This window comes from Rhinolophus sinicus, linkage group LG17, assembly GCF_036562045.2.
Source record: "Rhinolophus sinicus isolate RSC01 linkage group LG17, ASM3656204v1, whole genome shotgun sequence".
Taxonomy (NCBI): Eukaryota; Metazoa; Chordata; class Mammalia; order Chiroptera; family Rhinolophidae; genus Rhinolophus; species Rhinolophus sinicus.
Genome location: NC_133766.1, coordinates 6,440,748 through 6,458,401, shown reverse-complemented (window position 1 = coordinate 6,458,401; position 17,654 = coordinate 6,440,748). Strand labels below are relative to the sequence as shown.

Here is a 17,654-nt window from a genome sequence, read left to right as displayed (position 1 = left end):
GCATGCTGGGATCCCAAAACGATATACACCCCAGAACAGATAAAAATCCCACAGCTGTGGGTGTGAGTGGAGGAATGGTTTCTCATGACTCCTCCCCAAACTACTGCAAAAGTAATGCAGTACTGATTTCCCTTTAGACTAACATGCAGGCAGACACACAAACCAAACGAGATTTCTAGAATTTGACAGTAAGTATTGTGAACTATTAAATCTCTGACAGGAAGAGTAGTGTATATGAGGATTAACAGTCCATGCAGGCACTTACAGAATTAAATGTATTACCCTAGTAAACGTAAAATATGTTCAACTTCACCTGTAATCAGGGAAATGTAAATAAAATGAGACGCTATTCAGCACCAATCAGAGTGATCAATATTTAAAAGACTGATAAAGCCCACTACTGTTGGTGAAGGTATGAGGGAAGGGTACTCAGATACACTATGGAATGGGCATATATTTGCACTCTTTCAGGGAGCAGCTTAGTAGTACCTACTGAAAACCAGACTGTGCACACCACAGCAGTTCGATTTCTATACATGTCTGTGTGCTCCAGAGTATATGTACAAGGAAGACTATTCTTTACAATGTTTGTAACAGCAAAAAAAGAAAAATGGACATTGCTCTTAGCACCTTCAAAAGAAACATGGAAAAGGAAATTATGCTATATCCATGCTATAGCGTGCTATATCCATACAATACTATGCCATTAAAGAGAGTGAGAAATAGTTTAATGTAGTGTTTGTAACAGATAAATTAGAAAAGGAAGTTGGCAAACAGGATATACTCGATGTTCCTTTTGGAAGAGATACATATTTCTCCTGAGAATTACTATAGAATTCGTGGGCGGGGGGAGTGGAGGGTCCCTTTTATATTTATTAAAATTTTTTAAACAACAGAAGAGAAAGAAAACATGTATTTCCATGTGTTTGTTTTCTAAGTAATACAAAGATGATTATCTTCCCAAATCATAAATCTGTAACTGGCTTTTTACATCAACAATTTTTCAGTAGTTCTATTAACTTATTTAAATATCTTAAAGACTTAATTAAGTAAGTGATTTTCAAAGTCAAAAACCATTTTAGCTGATTCATATACTTGGAAAAAATCAAAATGACAAACATATCAACATTTGCTAGGGAAAAAACAGAACATGCTATTACCATAAGTTTATCTCAGAGAAAATCCACTTGGGGTTTTTCTATGACACTTAGTTTATCATTTGTCAACAACAATAATTATTTTAAGAATACCAGCCTGTTTCCAATCGATCTCCTCTCTTTATTAGGTTACCATTTAAAATGCTATTGATATATTATTGTGAATAAAAATTCTTATCTTCTTAGCATGCTGAATCTAGACAACCTTTTCAAACACAATGCTTTATTGAACCACTTAGGAAAATATAATTACACATCAAAATCTTAATAAACAGATAAATAAAATCAAGTGAAATTTTTACAAAAGCTGTGTGGCATTTAGCCAGCTGGATTGACCCTTCAAGTAAAAGGGTTACTTATCCATCGTTTAAAGGTCAGTCCTACTAACAAAAACATGTATAGAATTAAATTAAGTCTTTCAATCTTCAAAAAAAGTGTATAACTTTATTTACAATACGATTGTTTTACATGTAAATATGTAAGATTTCTGTATAGTTAAAACATTATTTCAATAAAACAAAAAACTCAAAATCCTCAGGTCATGAGAATATTATTTTCCTTAAAAAATAAATGACAAGAATGAATTTTGTATTAACTTAAAACTTTAGATATCAAAAATTCTTCCCCAATTCCTAATTATTCTATGAATTAAATTAAGTAGAAGAAAGGGGTTTTGATGAAAAGGGAGGAAATCCCATTTAAGTTAAATTTCAAGGATTTCAAATAAAAACATCTTGGTATGTAATGTAAACTCTGAATAATACCGGTAAGAAACAAGAGTGCTCAAGTTTTCATCCGAACTTGACCTGGATGTAGCACTAGCCTTGGTGCTAATCCAACAGTTTGCATAACCAAATTTGATTGAATTCAACCTCCCTCTTGCCTTGTAATATTCTTTCCTACCCAATCTTCTTCCTAACCGCTATTTTCAGAGTGTTGACAGGGAAATTATAAAGGCAGCATTGTGACAATGTCTCCAGAATAGATTAGAAATTAATTTTAATTTCCATCTTTCAAGAAGTTTGAGACATGAAGCCAGGCAAAGAAGCATCACATTAGCTAGCATTTGGGAGAGTTTAGGGGGCTGGGAAATGTGAAGCATTTGTGACACTGTAGTTAGAAAAATTATGAAGGACAGCTGCATGCATGTTAGAATGACATGAAAATCGCACTAATACGAAAGACATGGGACGACTTTCAATGGGGATACTGGTTAATTCAAAATTAATTTTATAACTTCTAAAATTAATAGTTTTAAAAATTAAAAAGAAATGTATAAAGGGAAACATGATCACTTAATTCTTAATAGTGTATCTTTATATTAATAATGTTTCAGATAATGTAAATAGTATATCTACAAAGTACTAAATGAACTAAATTTGACACCAGCATGAAAACAAAAACACCAAAAGAAAAAAAACAAACAGGAATAAACCAAACCTATAAAAGCTTAATAACCAAATTGGAGCATTTAGAAACCAATACTTATTTAACTCCTTTCTAAATGCATACAATATAAAATTCATGACTCATGTTTACTGCAGTCACAACCTTATACTTATCATAAAGTTAAAACTTAAACTTCATGCAATATATTTATATTTTTAAAACTCTTGGATAAAATTATCTTCAAGACTGATTTTATTACCAAAGATTCTGCATCATATTAACACTGAAAATAAATCCTCCCTCAAAGAGGTTATATAAGTAACAATACAAAAAATATTTTTATGATCTTAAGATGTACTTTTTCTATTAAATTATTCATTTATGATAGCTTGAATTAAGTATAGATTTGGGACTAGCCGAAACAACCAACAGTACAGTTGTAACCTGAATTATTACCAAATTGTTCAGACATATTTAAACACCAAATGAGAAAGAAGGGTGTCTGCCCCCACACCTATATGAAAAAACAAATTCTAGCATGCTTTTCGTTTTTCTTGCTACTCCTCATATTTCCTTTCAATTAATTTATTAATTTTCTATTAAGAACAAAGTCAATTCATAAAATTTGAGTTGAGCTACTTAAGGTCCTTTCAAAATGCAAATATATATACATATATATGTGTGTGTGTGTGTGTGTGTGTGTGTGTGTGTATATATATATGTTGTTGTTTTTTTAGATTACTTCCTATTAGAAATACAGTAAAATTTTACTTTAAGACACTATTCACAGTAAAAGGTTTTATAAGAACAGTTTATTTTGGAGCATTCATACAATGGGCACTTATTATGTAACCAAAAAATAACATCGTCTGTAAAGTGGCCCCATTTTATGTTCACAAAAGAAAGTAAAGTAATAACAGTACACTCCATAGAGTTTCAGAAATTCACAAAACATACTTGAAGCTATTCACAAATATGCTACGACTAGCACGGTTGGCCACTTTTCTGTAAAGACCCAAATAGTCAATATTTTTGGCTCTATCATATGTTCTCTTTCTTCTTTCTTTACATTTTTCTTGGGGTGGGGAGAACTATTATCACAACCCTTTAAAAATATAAAAACCACTCTTAGCTCAGAAGTCAGACGAAACACAGGTTGTGGGCCTGATTTGGCCAGTAGGCCATAGTGTGGCACCCAGGGACCATATCTCAGTGCAACAATTCTTTTTTTTTTTTAATTTGCTTCAAAATATTAAAGATGAAAGAATTTTTTTAAATGCTCAATACTACATTTTCCAAAACAACAACTAATGTCATTAAAAATGAGGGTATACTTATAGTACATATTAAAGACTAGACTATTTACTTTACCACTTAAATATAAATCATTCCCATACACAATAAACATGATAGAATCAGATCTCAATCTGCCAAATTCAAGAATCTTATCACTTAAAAAATATAAGACACTAGATTCCAGTGAATTTTCCACCAGCAGAAGGTAGGATAATAAACTTCCCAAGCACAAAAATATTGCTGCAGGAAATGATTAAAATATATTCTTTGTCAAGCTAAAAGGTCAATTATTCTTTAAAACTGTATGAGGATTTCTTTTTTTTCTTTCTTTCTTTCTTTTTTTTTTTTTTTTTTTTTGGTAAAAGACATGCAACCTAGAAACATGAGAATGTAGTTTACTTTCTTTTGAATGCTATAGATTTTCATTCTTTAGATGGGTTGTATTTTTAAGATATAAAGATACTATATTATTGAGGTGGAATAACATTAGGCCTTAACAGATTGTACTCATGAATTAAACACCACAATTCTGTACTTTAAATTTTTAAGTGAAATACAAATCACAAGGGAAGGAATTCATATTAAATGCTTGAGTTCAGTTGACACGAGACCCCATCACACTCAAACACGCAATGGTTAGAGCTCATGTGGTTTTTGAAACACCACTGGTTTTCTTTAGAGGAATAGGTCACAAGCCCAAAGGGCATTCTAAATTAATCCCACAGCACTTAGGATCTAAGCACACACTTGGCACTTAATTATATTGGGTCGAATGCAATACGCACCGTGATGTTTCAGAGTATTATTCATGTAATTTCTGCAATGATTTAAAATGTTTATTCCCACCTTAAATGTAAATAACCTTAGAAGAACTTTTGTCACTCTCAGAACCAAGCATAGTGCTAAAAAATATAGTCGGTACACAATATTTCTTAAATGAATGAAATTAATTACTATACAAATATGCTCTCTTCCAGGGAGAGCTAACCCAGCACCGAGTGTTTGAATATGGCAATTAAAGACTGGTATGCCTCACTCATCTTGTCATGTTAATTATTTCCCTAAAATCGGTCATTTCTCTATTTCAAGAACCAGCACCCTTATTCAGGCCTAATCTCTTCAAATTAGACCTATGTGTCCCAGATTCTTCATTGTTCTTAACTGCATTTTACATAGTTTACTGCCTGCTTACTCTTCGTAATTTACATCTTTGCTCAGGCCATGCCCTAGGTCAAAATCCTTCGATGACTCTTCATTGCTTTACAAACTTAAAGTCTACCCTGATCAGTTTCTAGTGGGTTCTCCAAGGTCTGCTCTCAAGCTGCCTCTCCAACCTCACATTCACTATCTCAGGCATAGTTCAGATTCTGCTTGCATCTATATTTGTTTCACAAATGTCAAAATGCTACGTTTCCTACTTTCTACTCTTCAAAATCCTAATAACTCTTTCTCACTTTCCCTGACTTGGTGACTTGAAAGTGAATTAAAACAAGCTTTAACTGGTGAACCAAAGGATGAATTAAGGATCAGTGCTTCTCAGAAGGAATTTTCAGTCAAGCAGGGAAGAGAAGATACATGTAACTATGATTTAGCAAGGAATGTCACAAATGCCATTAAGCAAAATTATAGTGGAATTCTATATTTGGAGGAAAGAGATCACTTCTGATGGGGTAAGTAGAGGTAGCACGAGGAAAATGTCATTTACATCGATAGCTAAACCCTGGCTTCAATAGGCAAAGACGGTGAGGGCGTCACAATTAAAGGAAATCACTTGAGAAAAGACACTAGAAACCTATAGCAATCAACTCGCTTATCATTCATTTGGCAATTCATCATGTACTGTTTTGAAGAGGTGCTTAGATCGGTTTTTGTTTAGCTAATACTGTGTATATTTACATCCTTGATAGGGTCTAACCCAGTAGGAGAAATGAGACAGATACACACTTATAAAATAAGGGAGTAATAGTACCTATGTTGCATAGTTATGGTGACAATTAAGTGCGGTAACATGCATGATGTCAGTGTATAATCCTTACCCTGGAGTATGGGTGGCACACATGAAAATGATGGATGTCATGGCTGTGACTAGGTTGTGTTAAATGGCAAAGGTGAAGGGATTCCACAGACCAAAGGTCCCTAACCAGTCTGACTGAGTTACTCAAAAGGAGACTATCCCGCTGGGCCTGCCCTAATCAGGTAAAGCCTAAAAGACAGCTTGGGCCTTCCTTTAAGAGTAGAATCTCCTGCTGGTCCTGAAGAAGCAAGCACCCAGGGGTTCTACAGAGGAAAGGAAATAAATTTGGTCAACAATCACATGACCTTTGAAGAGCACCCAAAGGCTCAGATGAGACCAATGCCCAACCGAAACTTTGACTACAGCCTCATGAGACTCCAAACAGTGGACCTAACTAAGCCACCCCCAGACATTGATCCCCCCAGACATGCAAAATGTGAGCTAATAAGCGCTTGTTTTAAGAGGCTAAATTTTTGGTAGCTTGTTATGGTGCCATAGAAAACTAGTATACTCTCTCCTTCCACTTTCTGTCAAATACCTTCCCTTATCAAATATATTTGTAATCATTTTAATTTGTTGAAATAGATAATATAAAAATGCAAGAATACAATAACAATATTATAAAATCCTTTCCTCCCTATCTTTCTTTCTCACATACACACACATTTTATAAATATAGAAAGTGTCTGATTGGTAAAGAAATAGTATCTAGCATGCCAAGATTGTTTCTCAGAACGTATTTTCTCATCTGTAAAATGAATACAATAGCATCATCCTTATAGGGTTGATATGAGGATTAAATAAATAAAAACAAGTAGGTACTTTAAACCTTTGCTACTCAAAGTATGGTGTAACCAATAGCAGTGCCATCTGGTAGGATATTTGTTTAGAAATGCAGATTAGTCCCCATCCTAGACATAAAAAAACAACTTCATTTTAACAAGATCTTCAGGTAACACATGTGTACCTTTAAAGTGTGAGAAGCTCTTCATTAACCAGAGTTTGTTCCATGTAAGGGCTATATGATCATTATACTTTCTTTAAAAACTCATTTCTTTTATATATCCTTTACTTTCTTTTCATTTGTGTATAAAGAATTTTCATTTGCAAACTGGTTTCTATAGTAAAAGCTGTTTATGATTTTTTTTCCCTCTAATCAGACTATGAATTAAGAAAATGAAAGAAAATAAAAAAGTTCTAGTTAAGTTTGACACTATTTTGCTCTTTCGTTATGAGTGAGAAATAGTATTACTCAGCTAATAGTCACTTAAATCAAGGGGAAAATATTCTTTAGATAGCATTTTAACCAATCCAAATATAAAAACAAAAAAAAAAATGCAGATTATACTGAACATAAAAGGTATAAGGAAGAATAAAACTTACCTAATATTACTGTGATCTGGTCTTTTACAATTACTTGGGCTTGTGTCCTAAAGGAAATCATACTGTACTTGCCATCTGGTACTTCCTGTAACTGACTATCCATGTTACAAGGAACTAAATAACTAAACACAGCTGGTCCTCCAATAATGTGGTCCCGTTCAACATGGTTTTTTTATAACCTTGAAGAGATGCCACAGGAACTTAACTCTTGTTTATATCAATTAGCCTGTGGTATTATAAAATTGGTTTTGTTATACGTCGTTTCGCTTGAAGTCACAGAACCTGTCGACGACATCAAGTGAGGGCTTACTGCACAAGTGTGAGATCAACAAACAGAAACCCAGTCTGAAATTCAGATGAAGCAGTATCAAGTGAGCCTCGAGTTTCAAAAGCAGGAGCAATTCAGAACGTGTAGGAGTATACAAAGCTGACGAGGTAATTTAAAAATAATCCCTATAAAGCTGCATTGATGAACTTAACTTTCTGCTAAGAGTCCTTGCATTCAAATTAATACCCTTTAACATATTTCATTTTTTGAGCTCCATTTGAAAAAATATGCAGATACCTTAATTCATTTTACTTTAGATCTTTCCCCAAAAATTAAGAGTAATTTTAGGCCTTTTAAATCTGTATCTCTTTTTAGTTAAATTACAGGCTAAGGGTAAGACAATTTAGAGTGACTTGAACTTCCACTTTTGCTTTGACAGGCAAATTACTGAAAATAATTAAATAAAAGAATACCCCAATCCCCCCTGCCCACCCCCGCCAAGGAAAACATTTCTATGCCACCTACAGCTCTATCTTGATGCTTGCGTTGACAGAAATGTCAATTACAGAACTAATAATAAACTGTATTGAAAATGTATGAAATATCTGATCTATAAAAGAAAAGAAACCATTACTTCCTACTCTGTGATTTTGTAGCTTTTTTAACATAGGTGATGGCTAATATATTTTCAAAAGACATGGTGACATCTCACATAGTGAAAAACTGTTAAGAACAGAAGTGAAAAAAGGAAAATCTGTTCTTATTCAGACTATATATAAGAATGAGAAACTGAAATTTTTATGTATGTTCTTCATATTTTCAAGTTCAATTCCAAAAATGTTATTTCTGTTTTTCTAGTCTTTCTCAGCATGGAATTATTTTGATGCATTAAACTATTCATTCATCATTAAATATTTACTATAATAGATATAATATTATTTTCATGTATTATTTGTTTATTCATTATTATTGTTCCACTATTTACTGAGCAGGCACGATCTCCTTGAGAAGGTGACATCTGAGGAAGGTTAGAAAGGGGGAGAGAGAACGTGTGGCAATCTAGAAAAAACAAGGACTTCCAGCCCGAGGGAACAGCAAGTGCGACAGCACAGAGGCAAGAGCACACCTGGCACGTTTGCAGAACGACAAAAGGACAAGTATGGGATTTGTGAGGCAGAAAGTGATAGGCAATGAGGTCAGACGGTAAAATTCAGCAAGATCAATCGCATACGCCTCGTAAACCATGGTAAGAACTTTGGCTGAGTAAGTAAGAAGCCAACAGAGGGTTTTAAGAAGAGGAGTCATGTGATCTGACAAATTTCAAAAGGATGACTACAGCTGGTGTACGGAACACAAACTATGGGAACGGGGACCAGGGGGACAGGCAGGAGACCAGTTAGGTGGCACTACAATAACCCAGTACAAGAAATGATAAGGCCAGAGGGTGGTCGGATTCTAGACTACTAGATTCTGGCTGACAGGGGAAGACTGAAGGCTTAGTTGTGGGAGAATCAGGCTTCCGCCATTTACTCCACCAGGAACACAGGTTCTCTCCATAGAATGTAAAAGAGGCAAAACCACTTAGAAAACAGGATTGTGGAAACAGCTCCATCACACACATGCAAGTTCTCACATCCCGCATGGAGGTGGCCCTCTCTGGTCTCTCCTGAATGTGTGCACAGCCTTCCGGACCTCCAGCGGGATGTAGGATCTTCCGAAGGCCCACTCATTCCTGAGATGTCTGCCGAAAATCTCAGCCAATCTGTGGCTTTCCCCAACCAGAATTACAGCTGCATGCTGCTGGCTACATATTGGCCTTCCCATTCTTTTGCCACAAAAATCGCTATTGTTTCCAACATCGTTCCAGAAATATGGGGTTTTTCTATGTTTGCTTCAAATCAAGGGAGCCCCTCCAGCAGCAAAAGTGAAGCTACCAGACTTCACCACTTGCCCCACCAGGAAAACCACCAGACACGTCAGTGGTGGGAATTCGCAGACTTGGAGCAGCCTTCGGGGCTAAAACACCAGGCTGTTCTTACAGGTTCAGTAGTTTTTCTTGAATAAATGCCTCTCAATTTTTTTTATAGTTTTAGGCAGTTTCTCAAGTCCTAAACTGGCTGTTTTTTGACAATTTTATCCATTTTATCATTGATTTTTGCTAAGTGGATTTGCCAAGCTCCGTTCCCAGCCATTCTGCATTAATACATTTTAAACGTAATTTGCCTGAGCAACCTACTATAAATGTCATGGACAATATTTTGAAACATTTCTAAGTACAGAAACAGCCCTATGCTAAAATCACTATTTTCTTTTGCCTGCTAACAGGCCTTTGTAGAAGAGCTTCCTCAAGTGGCCTTCAGCTGGGGAGCCTGTAAGCAGAGTAAATGCATTTGCAAAGACACAGAAGCATGTCAGGGGACTGACTGCACGGTTAGGGGCTGGGTACACAACTGCTCCCTATTTTCAGCTCTCCCTTTCCAATTACACATAAGCTCTTATGTCCTAAAAATGCTCCTTCTTGGCCAGATACAACCCAGCCGTTTCAGTCTAAGCTCTTTCCGCTTCTTCTCATCAACTTTCTAAAAGACTAGAACTCTGTTCTCCCTTCCTCTAGTCACTCCTTTCACAATGTCATTAAAATCGCCCTCATAGGGGTTCAGGGGCCTCTCAAGTTGACCAAATCCAATTAACAGTTTGGGTCCTTATGTTGAACGTCCATGTTCCATGTGACAGTAGTGCCTGTCGCTCCCTCCTTGCCACTCTCCAGTCCTACACTCCCTTAGTTCTCCTCCTACTATGCCATCGTTTTCCTGCAGATCCTCGAGCTGGGCCTTCTCTTCCTGCATCTACCCCTAAAATGGCAGTGAGCTCCTAAACTTTACTTTTAACCCACATCTCCCGCATTTTCCCCCAAGGACATGTCAGCCATTCTCATTGCTTCATGCTGATTCTCTCAAACCTTTATCTCCAGCTACAAAACTTCCCTCACAGTTTATGACTATATCTATCTAATAACTGAAAAATGGTCCCACTTTAATGTTTCCCAGTGAAACATTATGAAAACATGTACAACATCATTAGTTATGAGGGAAATGCAAATTAATACCACAAGATACCACTAGACACCCACCAGAACAGCTAAAATTTTTTAAACTGACAATGTCAAATGTTGATAAAGATATGGAGCAACTGACTAAAATATTGTCAATATGGATGGAAAATTGTATAGGTACTTTGAAAAACAGTTTAGTGGTTTCTTATAAAGTTAAACATACACTTACCATAAGACCCAGCCAGTCTACTCCTAGGTATTTACCCAAAAGAAAGGAAAGCATATATTCACCAAAGACTTGTATTTAAATATATATTCGTAGTAGCTTTATTACTAATAGCTAGGAACAACCTAAAGGTCTGTTAACTGGTGACTAGAGAGATAAAGCATGGTATATCTTTGCAGTAGATTACTACTCAGCAATAAAAGGAACCCACTACTGACACAGCAAAAGTATTATGCTTTGTGAAGGATGCCATATACAAAAGACTCTGATTCCTTTTATATGAAATTGTAGAAAAAGAAACACATGGTGACAGAAAACGGATCAATGGTTACCAGACACCACATGTGAGGAGAAAGAATGGACTGTAAAGGGTAGAGGGAAGCTTTTTGATGCAATGGAAATTTTTATATCATGATTCTACTGGTGATTATACAGCATTTGTCAAAATTCAATGAAGTGTACACTTAAAACAGGCATATTCCATCGTATATGAATTATACCTTCAGAAAGTTTTTTAATGAAACACTTAGAATGTCTAGCATATAATAAGCTCTCAATAAATATTAGTAAAAAAATACCAAGATTTTTATGGCCATCCAAGAAAAGAATGGTTTCATAGAGAGAAAGACTGAGAATTTTAAGATGCTTTTTTCAGATGATGTAAATCCAGAAATTTACTTTTAATAAACCCTCCCCTATGAACAGATACTATAAGGGCTTCAAGTAACGACCTGTCACTCGGCTCTAGTTTCTATAAAAAGAGTACTGAGCACAGAGCCAGATGAAGTGTGAGTCTCGGGAGGCTGGGGAGCAGCTCTCAGCAGCACCCATGCAGTAAACAGAGCAGAGATCACCCTACTCCACAAAGTGAGTGGTAAGTGACAAGGCAGCAACAAAAAAGTCGGAAGTAAATTATGTCAAATGAGTAGGACATAACATATCCCTGAAATTCTAATAACACTTGAGAGAACTGGAAACTTCTCATTAAACACTTCAAAATACTTCAAATAAAATAGGAAGCAAACGGCAAAGCGAGACTCAAATGTAAATAGTTGCGTAAGTGGCACTGAGGACTAGGCAATCAAGAAACCAAATGAACCCAATTCTCTTCTGCATCTAGCAGAAGCCAGCCATAGAGTGGCAGAGACTAGGAATAATCACCACTCCTCCTGCCACCCCTTGCACACACGTGCGGGTACACACACGCGCACGTGTGCACACGAACACACACATACACGCACGCGCGCGCACACGCGTACACACACACACACACACACACACACACACACACACACACTTTGAGACCTGTACATAAAGCAGCTGTGCAAAGACAGGGAACTAAATACATGTCACTTCTTACCCTCTTCGGCTTCATCCTCCTGGGGTGACAGTGGACCCCCTCCACTCGTGGGAGTGACTGGTTCCTCCTTCTCAGATTCTCGATGTAGACTCACCACCTCATATATCGCATCTCCAGCACTGGTATGGCCTTTTCCCTCCGACTGAGAAAGATATACACATGTGTTTCAATACTATAAACCTGAAGGAAACACTAAAAGACAGTATTTCAGCGGTTCATGATGAACAGCTGAAATGAAGAGCAGCCTGTGTCACGTCTGATCAACAGCACGTCTGAAATTGAGAACAGTTTTGAAGTGCGTTGTTCTTGACATGATATTCTAAACATGTAGTTCTTCTAGTATTATTTTAAACAATACAATGTTAGTAACCTAATACTAACAATTTGGGGAGAACTCAGTCTTTTTTAAAATCAGAAAAACCTGAGACATCACAGATTCTAGGGCAGGCAGATAAGCAAGCGATGCTAGATTCTTAGGACTGACTACCTCGCACTGAAATAAAGAAGTAGCAGCTACATCCGTCAAGCAATTCATGGAAGTAGATGGTTTTTACTTAAAAAATGGTTCACATTCTAAATTGACTAAAGGAGGTCAAATTAAGGCAACTTCCAATTAATGAACTGAGCCTGGCCTGCAGTGTCCTAGATAAACTGCCTCCAATCTCATCTTCTCACACTCAACGTGTGTTACTGCACTCCAGCCACTCTGGCCTTGTTTCAGCTCTGGGAACCTTTAAACTTCTTCCCAACTCAAGGTCTTGGGACATCCTTTTCTCTGCCAACACAGCTCTTCCTCCTACTCTTTGCTAAACCCCATCAGTCTTGGATCCTTACTTCTCATGTCACTTCTACAAAGAATCTAAGTTCCCACGTTTCTGATTCTCATCATGCCCTGTCTTTACCTTCACTGCACTTACCATAGTGTAGTTACACATTTATTATCATACTTATTTGTTTAATGGTTGTCTCGGCCACAAAACGGTAAGCACCATAAGGTCAGGGACTACATTGATTTTCAATCAGAAATAATACAGTACTCACATATAGTAGGTACTCAACAAATACCAGTGGGATGAATGCCCTTTTCCCTTCACTACTAAACAAAAATTATACGTATTACCTACAAACACTGCCTAATTTAGGGACGTCATAGAAACCCTAATTTTGTTCATTTTATATTAAAGTAATTTTGTAACCTTATTGATAAGTCAAATAATAGATTTATATAGTATTATAGACAAAAGTAACTATGACAATTAGTCAGTTATGACTTGAAAGTGTTTTCATTATAACTTTATAAAGGTATGATATTTCTGTGCCCTGTCTTTTAGGTTTTAAATTATTGTATAAAAAGGGGCGGGGGAAACTTGATTTAGATACAGAATCAATATTTCTATTAAGTATGTCGATACTTTATAGGTATGCATTACAGGTTGCTAGGGGGGAAAATACATAATTATTACAACAGCTGGGGTTTTGTTTTTTTAACTTACATAACCTAGATGTGGAATTTTCAAATACTCTGTTGATTCTAAACATCACTTGATTAATTTTATTGCTTTGTATTGCTACTTAAGGAACTATGTTGGCATTTAAAAAGAATGATAAAAAAATACATATGGGGCCGGCCCAGTGGCTCAGGCTTTTGGAGCTCCATGCTCCTAACTCTGAAGGCTGCCGGTTCGATTCCCACATGGGCCAGTGGGCTTTCAACCACAAGGCTGCCAGTTCGATTCCTCCAGACCCACAAGGATGGTGGGCTCTGCACCCTGCAACTAAGATTGAACACGGCACCTTGAGCTGAGCTGCCGCTGAGCTCCCGGATGGCTCAGCTGGTTGGATCGTGTCCTCTCAACCACAAGGTTGCCAGTTCAATTCCTCGACTTCCGCAAGGGATGGTGGGCTCCGCCCCTGCAACTAAGATTGAACACGGCACCTTGAGCTGAGCTGCTGCTGAGTTCCCGGATGGCTCAGTTGGTTGGAGCACATCCTCTCAACCACAAGGTTTCCGGTTTAATTCCCACAAGGGATGGTGGGCTGTGCCCCCTGCAACTAGCAACTGGCAACTGGACCTGGAGCTGAGCTGCACCCTCCACGACTAAGACTGAAAGGACAACAACTTGACTTGGAAGAAAGTCCTAGAAGTACACACTGTTCCCCAATAAAGTCCTGTTCCCCTTCCCCAATAAAGTCCTTAAAAAAAAAAAAAACATATGTTATGATATGAAAAGAACAAAAAGGTCCTACCTGTTTCAACCTCATGAAGAAAGTCTCCGTGAAAGTCTTTCTGCTGAAATACCAAAATCGCTCATTCGCAGGGTACACACGTACTACTGTCTCCAGGAGAAAGCGGACGGGCTCCACCACCTCCGTGACAACCATATCCACGGCCACGGTCATGTACACTCGTTTATCTGTAGCAGAAATGTTTCATATTTTATGCTGGCTTTATTATTCCTTGATTATTTAAGAAAACAAAGTTTCCTCACTTATGAAAGAACTAAGGTTCTTTCTAATCATGTTATCTTCCACGTTTAATTTTAAATGTTTTATTGTCACTTTGATTAACTAGGTAACCAAGTCCAAGCTTGCTTCTCAACACACCGGATCCTATCTTAAGTGTCCAAATCATATGGTATTTGTCTTTCTCTGTCTGACTTATTTCACTTAGCATAATATCCTCTAGGCTGGCAAGTGCTTTTAGAGAACAATAGTATGCTGTTATCAGTCAAAATTTCAGTTATTATTGAAAATGTTTACTTGCCCACAGCCTTCCTTTAATTTGAATCTAGAATCTTCCAGGCTAGTATCTACTGGCTTTCTTCAGTTTCACAATGATAGGCGGAAATACAGATTTCATTTTATTTTATTTACCCTGCTTCAGATTCATTGCGGTTTTTGAATCTGTGGCTTGGTTATTCCATACCATTTTGTCATTTCTTCTTTAATTTTCTTTTTTAATTTATTATTTCAACTACTTTTAGTTCTCAATTAGAGGAAAGATTAAATAACCAAGCCCACCGTTAGAAGAAAACTTCAATAGTGTGTTTTTAAACATTATACAACATTTACACTCATCAACTACACTTCTGTTAATACCAAATTCAACCAAAATTATATTATATTCCCATCAAATATATGCATTCTACCTGCTAATTCAAGAAAAAATAGGATTCTCTAGACATTGTACTTGACCTAGAAGACCTTAAAGTTTGAGGGGAGTAGAGGGTTAAGAGAGAATAACACAAAACCACAGACTATAACACACGACTTGGTATAATGAAAAGATCCAAGACATTTCCTCTCTCAGGGCTTCAACTTCTTCTATAAAAATCAAACTATAATTCATCAATCTTCTGAATAACTTATAATACCAAGGACACCATTTGGAAATATTAGAAATCAGGTCAATATATTTGTGTAGCATATGAAATGATTTAAATTTAAAATACGTTATCTTTTAGATCAGAACATATTGCAATACAGTATTACATAGTTTATTTTAATAGAACAAATAAAACTTAAAATATATTCTCTTTTATTTGAGAATCAAATGTATATTAAAATACAAAATAAAACTGAACAATGTGTTACATTAAAAACAGATAAAAACTGCTATGACTACTTATTTTTTGAAATTCCAATATTTTATTCTTCAAAATTATCAATCAGCTTATTTTTCTCATTTTTGTGTTTTCTTTCTGAATGATTATATGAAAAAAGTTTACAGGCTGGTATTTACAAACCTATCTCCAGAAATAAAAAACCTGTGGTGTAAAAAATATTTATTCCTAATATATGAAAAGGTAATTTTACATAATCATTATTTTTCTCCATTTTTAGCCCTAATTTGAAGTAAACAGTTTGCTATGTGGTTACAGGACTGGTAAAGACTCTCTTTAAGGAAATTTGAGAATAATTGTCATTTTAATGTTCTTCATTAATATATTATATTTCCATATTAGCATTCACTAATGTTATCTTGCACCAAAACTCTACTGTGGGTATAAACAAAATAATGTTAGACTAAGATGAAAAAAAACTGATCCATTATTTTCTCAATATAAATTATTGGTTGAATGACAGTAAAGCATTTAGTGTAAGATTATTACTCATGAGGTAAAACTTTAATATTAGTTTGAAGGCAGATAGAGGAAGGGAAAAATAGGCAATTAACAGATATCTGGATAAAGTAGGAATAAAAATAAACTGGGAAAAATGACAAATGTGACTATATATCATTTATAAATTCTGTTCAACAGTAGCCATATTAAACAAAACAAAAAGGTAAACAACTAGGAAAAAAGTGTCACAAATGAAATCTTTAATATACACTACTAAGATCTAAGAACCCAAAGGTAAAAAGACTGGAACAAAAAATTAATAAATCACAAAATATGAGTAATCTATAAGATCATTTTTAAAAGTTAAAATACGTATCAAAGATATGCAAATTTTCAGAATTTGCTTTCATCATTTCTTTCATATTCTTCCATCATTTCCCCACAAATAAAACAACTCTATAATGACATATGAAAAACAAAGCACAAATATGTTCTACATAATCTAATAAAATTAATTCATGTATCTTGGGGAGAGATTCTTTTTTTTTTTTTTTTTTAAGACGATAGAACCAGTAATTTTAATCAAAATAGGGAGACCTCCTCTCAAGAGGAAACTGCCCAACATTTAAAAACATTTTGGGAGGGATTCTTTTGAATAATGGAGGTTTTTCTCCATAGATACATAAAGTATGAAAAGGAACTTCTAAATAAGAATAACTCATTTTAAATGAGCACCAGATTTTTTTAAAAAAATATAGCAAAACAACATTTTCCATAACACAAAATTTTAAGCTAATAATAAGAAATCTTTTAAGAAAATTCACCTTTTGGGGTTTCTTCATTAAGTGCCAGAAATATTGGTACATTGGGGTTCCACATGCCAGTGATAACATAAGCTCTCCCATCATAGCTCTTCCCCATGGATTCCTGTAAAAGTTCAAACAGGAATCACTGAGAATATATACATCAAGAAAATCACCATTGAAAATTATAAATGTATCTTACTTTAAGCAACACAATTTAGTAAAATTTGGATTTACAATTAAAAAAGGGATTTATTTTCTTTGTAAAATTTTTTCACTCTACAAAAGCATTTATTTAAATATTAAATTCTTCTACAGCTTTCTTCAAACAGAGTTTCTGTTTAGAGACACATACCTCTTGGGTAAAAGAGGTATACTCTTACATGCTGAATCACAAAAACATTATATTGCTATGAAGTTATATTTAACTTTATCTCAGGCTGGGTGTCAAAATCTCATATACTTACACATACAAGGATGCTCATAGTTTCTCTGGAAACTATACTACAGATCTCACTGGATACAGTTAAATTGAATTAATAGCTAATCACAGGAAAAGAAGACAGTATTTTTCTTCTAATATTCTATTTTTTAATATGCTCTTAAATATTAATTTACTTTGTCATAATCAATATTTTTAAA

General features: G+C 35.3%; 1 protein-coding gene across 4 annotated transcripts in view; it reads right to left on the bottom strand.

Annotated features, from left to right (window-relative positions):
* Positions 1-17,654, bottom strand: part of RABGAP1L (RAB GTPase activating protein 1 like) — a 423,826-nt gene that overhangs the window by 330,278 nt on the left and 75,894 nt on the right. For all 4 annotated transcript variants that reach the window (XM_019725918.2, XM_074322089.1, XM_019725841.2 and 1 more), the window contains exons 9-11: positions 17,034-17,136; positions 14,393-14,559; positions 12,146-12,287 (exon numbers count right to left, since the gene is read on the bottom strand). In XM_019725918.2, coding sequence (XP_019581477.2) covers positions 12,146-12,287; positions 14,393-14,559; positions 17,034-17,136 — 412 coding nt within the window. The remainder of the gene's footprint in view (positions 1-12,145; positions 12,288-14,392; positions 14,560-17,033; positions 17,137-17,654) is intronic.